The following is a 5,265-nucleotide window of genomic DNA, read 5'->3' as shown; positions in this document are numbered from 1 at the left end:
GGGTGTTTATCGGAAATCCGTCGAGAATTCCTCACGGATTTCCAACAAGTCTCGACGACTTGTATTTTGCAAGTTCTCGTAGGGAATTATTCTTGCAGTGTTATGATTATATGATTGATATTTTTGTTGATCGGACCAAAAACAGCCCTCAGTAATGTTTCATTTAAACTAAAATTGCATGAAATAAACATGCAACTTTTGGAGTACTTTCTTTCAAAGCAGGGTTTACATTAGTAAGTTTTCGAGATTTTGATTACAATTATAAACCTTCATGCTGATAAACGAAAAGAATGTAACGTCCCAAATTTTGTATATAGTGAACAAATAATAGGCTTTGCACAAATGTATATGTAACAAGCCAATGTTCTAGTTGAGTTATGTGGTGAGAGCAATCTTCGTGTACCAAGAATTTTACCTCCAACGTCAGGGAACGAATTGAAACCAGACAAAGGGATTACTTTTCAAGTGTGATCAACGGAGAGTGGGTACTTAAGAAGATGTCCTTGTAAAGGAACGAAACTGTCATCTGTGTATTTCTTCCAGTTATCTTCACTTATCATATTAACTCTCTTCACACATTCTAAGGTTTCAGGTTCTTTGAATATATCATCTATCTTTCCCATATGCTCTGCCCCGGCCCTGATAGGAAGCTGTAGAAGCATGGGCTTCCGGCCTTTGAACAATATAGATTATTTTCGGCCCCAATTTGTTGAATATCTCTTTAGTCTAGTGGTAAAAAAATAAAGCTATATTCCCCAAGGTCATGAGTTCGATCTATGCCTACAGTAACTGCAGCCTTTTTTTGCCAAATAGCTTCTGGTCCTTTAAAAGTCAGGACCGCTACTGGCTCTGCCCACAACGACATCCTGTAACCATAAACCTGGCCACGAGGGTGTTTACTCCTATGGCTCCATGTTTGGTGGTTTTGGTAGGCTCCCATTGCTATCTCTGTGTCTCGCGATCCTGCAATTGATCTCTGGTTGATATTTGCAGAGCCTAATAACACATACTCGTCATCAACTACCATTCCCTTCGCGTGTACATATATCATAAACCTTCCCCATTTTTGAGATGCTGGGACCTGATCAATACACACTATGATATTCCTCATATTGAACAAACTACGGAATTGCTAAGATGCAATGATACCATTTCGCCGCTGCTTGATACACAATTTTGATCAGATGGCAGCTCCTCACGGTTACCTAAACAATAAAAGTTGAGATAGTCTTGAGGGTTAACATTCTCAAGGTCCATGTGCTTTATTTCCCGTGCTATGATCTCATACATCATTTGCATTGTTTGCCCCTACATGAGCGCAAGAATAAGAGGTAATAAATAACCCGTAGACAAAATCGTTAGAACTATAATCACTAGAACATGGAAACGCATACACACGGAAAAGACAGACGTTCCCTCAATGTTTTCATGAAAGAGATTATATTCTTTCTTCATAAATCACAGAAAAAAACGATATCCTATTTCAGATGATTTTTGAAATACCTGCCAGTAGAGAATTTCTTGTACAGGCGCCGAAGAAGGATCTCCTTCAGGCCACATTGGAATCACTATGTATACTGCAAATCTTTCTCTTGCCCTTATCTTGGTGGCAATCTTCAGTGCAAGTTCTATGGGAACTAGATTATCAGCACCTACAAAGGCATATAAACAGTTATACAAAATTAAAAATAATGGTATCTGTTATATATTAACCAAGTCGAGTGTGTTCAAAGACCTGCTTCTTTGTAATTCGGCCATACAAATGATGATCCAATAAAATATTGATTCTCGATATATATAAAGTGTTGTGCAGATCTGATAGCTTGGATGTAAGCTGTTTGTATACTCTTCTCAATCACAAGATTCTTAGCACACACTAGATTCTATTAATAATTGTAACGCAAAACTTTTTAGTAAAATAGTTTGATTAACACAGCAGTCTTGCACAGAAGAAAATGATAATAATATTGGGTTTTTTCTTATGCCAGGACCTGTGCGTGAGCTTTATGAACATCCTTAGGAAATCCTTTCAGTGATCCTGAGTCAATAGACCTGAAGACCTGTAGTGAATAAAAAACAAAGTTATTCATATAGATATCCAAATCTACCTACGAGAGAGCATGTTAGTCGAATTCATAGACAAATATTATAATGTTTTGCCACAAAGACTTCAACAACCAATTGATAAGTGGTAACGTAAATACCTTAACTTACCTGAACATGCCAGTTTTGCTTATTATCGTCCTTAGAGACCCATAAAGTATCATTTGTTGAAACTGCTGTAGACAGGCTTAAAATCAACGAGATTCGTTCCAGTTTTATCAGAGAATCATCGTGCCAGCGAGTCACCCTCTTGAATTTTTGTCCAATCTCAGCCCATTTTGTAGCTTTTTTCCAACGTTGCTCAAAGTTTATGAGTATATCGTAAGCTGCTGGCCCTTCAATTTTGCAGTGAAGATCATGCCACGGTTGCCTAGGTGCTTTGGTTCCTCCCTTCCATCCGAATTTGTGCACATATAAAAAATGTCAAATTGTATGCTAAATTTGGAAAAGTTTCGGTGATCTAAGTACTTTTAATATTAGGGGGGTTTTGGTGCTACTTGGGGGTTATTATGCACTAAAACGAAATGTAGGAGATTAGAAAATAAAAAAACAGTTTAAAGTTAGATGCTAAATATAGACTTTTTTGTGCGAGCTAAATATAGACTAAAGTGAAAATATAAATGTTGTAGTTTTTTTTGATTAACCACAGTTTATGATCCCACATAGTGGGCCGACTAATCTGAGGACTACAGTGGAGCCGACTAATCTGAAGGACCTCGGCGTTCCGATCATGTCAATCTCCAGTGGCCAAGCGGAATCGAACTGCGGATACCGTATTGTATTTTTCTCCTTCAAATACCTCTAGACCAGCTCTGCTTAGTTCGTTGTAGTTTTCTTTTAAAAAAGTTTTGTGGTTATTTTATTTAAGAACAATGCATGTAACCTTTGTGGAATATGCATGTAGCATTTGTGGAAGTTCTTTTCTTAAAACATGTAGAAATTCTTAAATGTAACACTATCTCTACTTATTTTGTTATATTTTCTTCTAAACTAGAAGAATTTCTACAACGAAGATGAGATTTATTTCAATATATTTTTAGATGGTAAATTTGAAATATAAAATAAAAAAATAGAGGAATGCTACTTGTTTCTTTATATTTAGAGAAAATAACAATTTTTAATTTAGACGAATAAATAGAAATGACTTGGAATAAATTTGCTCCTAAATACTATTATAGAGGTTACTATAGAACTAGGTTGGAGATGCTCAATGCATGATTTGTGTGGAGATTATCATATTTGAACTAGAACTTAAATAGTTTAGAAGAATGAAAATAAAAAAACTACTGAAAATGTGGGATTGTGGTAATCACCCTGGAAGACCGTGTCTAAACCCTTGAAAAGTCTATGTTCAGGTGTGTCATATCGACCATCACACAGATCAAGTCCTCCAATAAAAGCAGCTATCTTTCTGTTGTTACCGGATGCTTGTGTATCGACAATTACACATTTTTGATGATGCGAAAAGACAGTGCCCACAACCTAGTCCATATGCCATTAAAATACTGCAGGATCATCATCATGAAATATATAACTTAGGTAAAATGCACAGTTATGCATCACTGTTACAAAGTTCTTTAGAAGAAAGGGAAAAAAAAACAAGAAAAGTAGTAATACAAACACAACAAAAAGCATACCTGCTGCTTGATAATGCTAAGCTTACTACTAGCATAACGGGGCGATAGCACACACGTAACTGAAGAGCGCCTGAAGAATTTCCGAGTTTCTTCATCATGCGTTTGCATTACTCCCGTCTATAATAAGTAGGAAGCAAATTCTCAGAATCAAAGACTTAAAATTTATAACAAAACAATGTAATCTATAGATATCTAATCGAATGCTTAAACAGATTTGTTACCGTGTTAATGAAAAATTTGCTGTGAGAAGTTCTATCATCCCATACCAACAACAGCACCCTGACACCTTCTTGTGATTTATACTTTAAATCCCCGCCATTGGGTAGTGTCCGCGACTGATCCCTCACCAACTTCACTTTGTGGAAAATCGACCAACCAATAACGTAGACCATGTGGTGAGCCTCCAAAATTGAGTGGCATATGTCTTCCCAGCATCGCTCGTGCTGGTACAGAACTCCATCTTCTAACTCAATTTCGGGCATGTTGTCGTGCACGTGAGCGTCTTGGTACAAAGTGACGTGCCCACCAGTCCTCACTGGAAAATAACAATTAGCCACTCCTGTTGATGTAATCCCATGATTATAAAGAGGGTTCTTTTCATACGGTACAAATCTCATTTCCAATCGAACAGCAGAATCTGGTTTCGGCGAGCCAATGATGGGGAACCATCCGTTGATCGTCTCACCCAGTTTAATTTTAGCAGTAGAGACTGTTGCGATTCCGATCAGATCTGCTCCGAATACATCGTTATCCTTTACATAGAACTCAATTTGAGAGACTGGATGTGCCAATGGAATTTTAAAATGCTCGCTCCAGACAGGATTTTGGGAATTTGAAATAACACGGATACGGCTACGGTGGCACCGGCGAGGCAAACAGTTACATATGTGTTTGAACCGACACTGTCGATAAACCAGTAAAGAGAAAGAATGAGTTCTCGTCGGTGGGTCAAGACAGAGACATGTTTTATTAGATCAAGGAGTCGAAACGGAGTTACAAAAGGGGAAAAGAGAGTGATAGGAATTAGTCCGGCGAAAGCTAGTTTGTCGAACCGTACAAGTCGGGAGATGATAAGATATGAAACCCTAGATCTAGCCGAAAGTGAGTGTAGTAATTTGCGGATCCCCTCATCGTTGCCACTTCTCTTCCTTTTATAGACGGTCTCCTGTTGACCTAATTCGCCTTGACCTAACGGGCTTTCTCGACGATTGGGCCGAGATGTCGGGCCGCTGAACCGAGTCGTCGAGCCGATGACTTACGGTCATTCGCTATGTCGGCTGAAAGTAGTCTGAAGTCGAGCCTACTACTGGTTCGCGAGTCGACGAGCCGAGCTCACCTGTTTTGATCATGTGTCAGGACAATTATCATGTGGGCATTTTGGGAGGGTCAGGCCCATACCCAACAGTAAGTCCCCCCAGTTCGCTGGTGAGTAGCGTAGCCGACTCAGCGAATTTGGAAGTAGGGTTTACAAGATAATTGTTCTGGACTCGCGATCCCGCTCGACTCCTCGACTACACGGGCGACT

General features: G+C 38.8%; 1 protein-coding gene across 1 annotated transcript; it reads right to left on the bottom strand.

Moving 5' to 3' along the window:
* Nucleotides 1-542: 542 nt before the first annotated feature.
* LOC106359850 (phospholipase D delta-like) lies at nt 543-4,702 on the bottom strand (the record flags this gene model as incomplete). The annotated part of the gene is made up of 9 exons (XM_048766734.1): nt 543-1,081; nt 1,150-1,308; nt 1,504-1,652; nt 1,736-1,883; nt 1,992-2,060; nt 2,215-2,493; nt 3,391-3,585; nt 3,741-3,857; nt 3,962-4,702. Coding segments are annotated over 9 exons (2,217 nt in total), but the record flags the coding sequence as incomplete, so codon positions are not given.
* Between the last annotated feature and the right edge of the window lie 563 nt (nt 4,703-5,265).

Source organism: Brassica napus, chromosome C8 (assembly GCF_020379485.1).
Source record: "Brassica napus cultivar Da-Ae chromosome C8, Da-Ae, whole genome shotgun sequence".
NCBI lineage: Eukaryota > Viridiplantae > Streptophyta > Magnoliopsida > Brassicales > Brassicaceae > Brassica > Brassica napus.
Note: the sequence above shows the minus strand (reverse complement) of the source record. Positions and strands in the feature narration are given on the sequence as shown.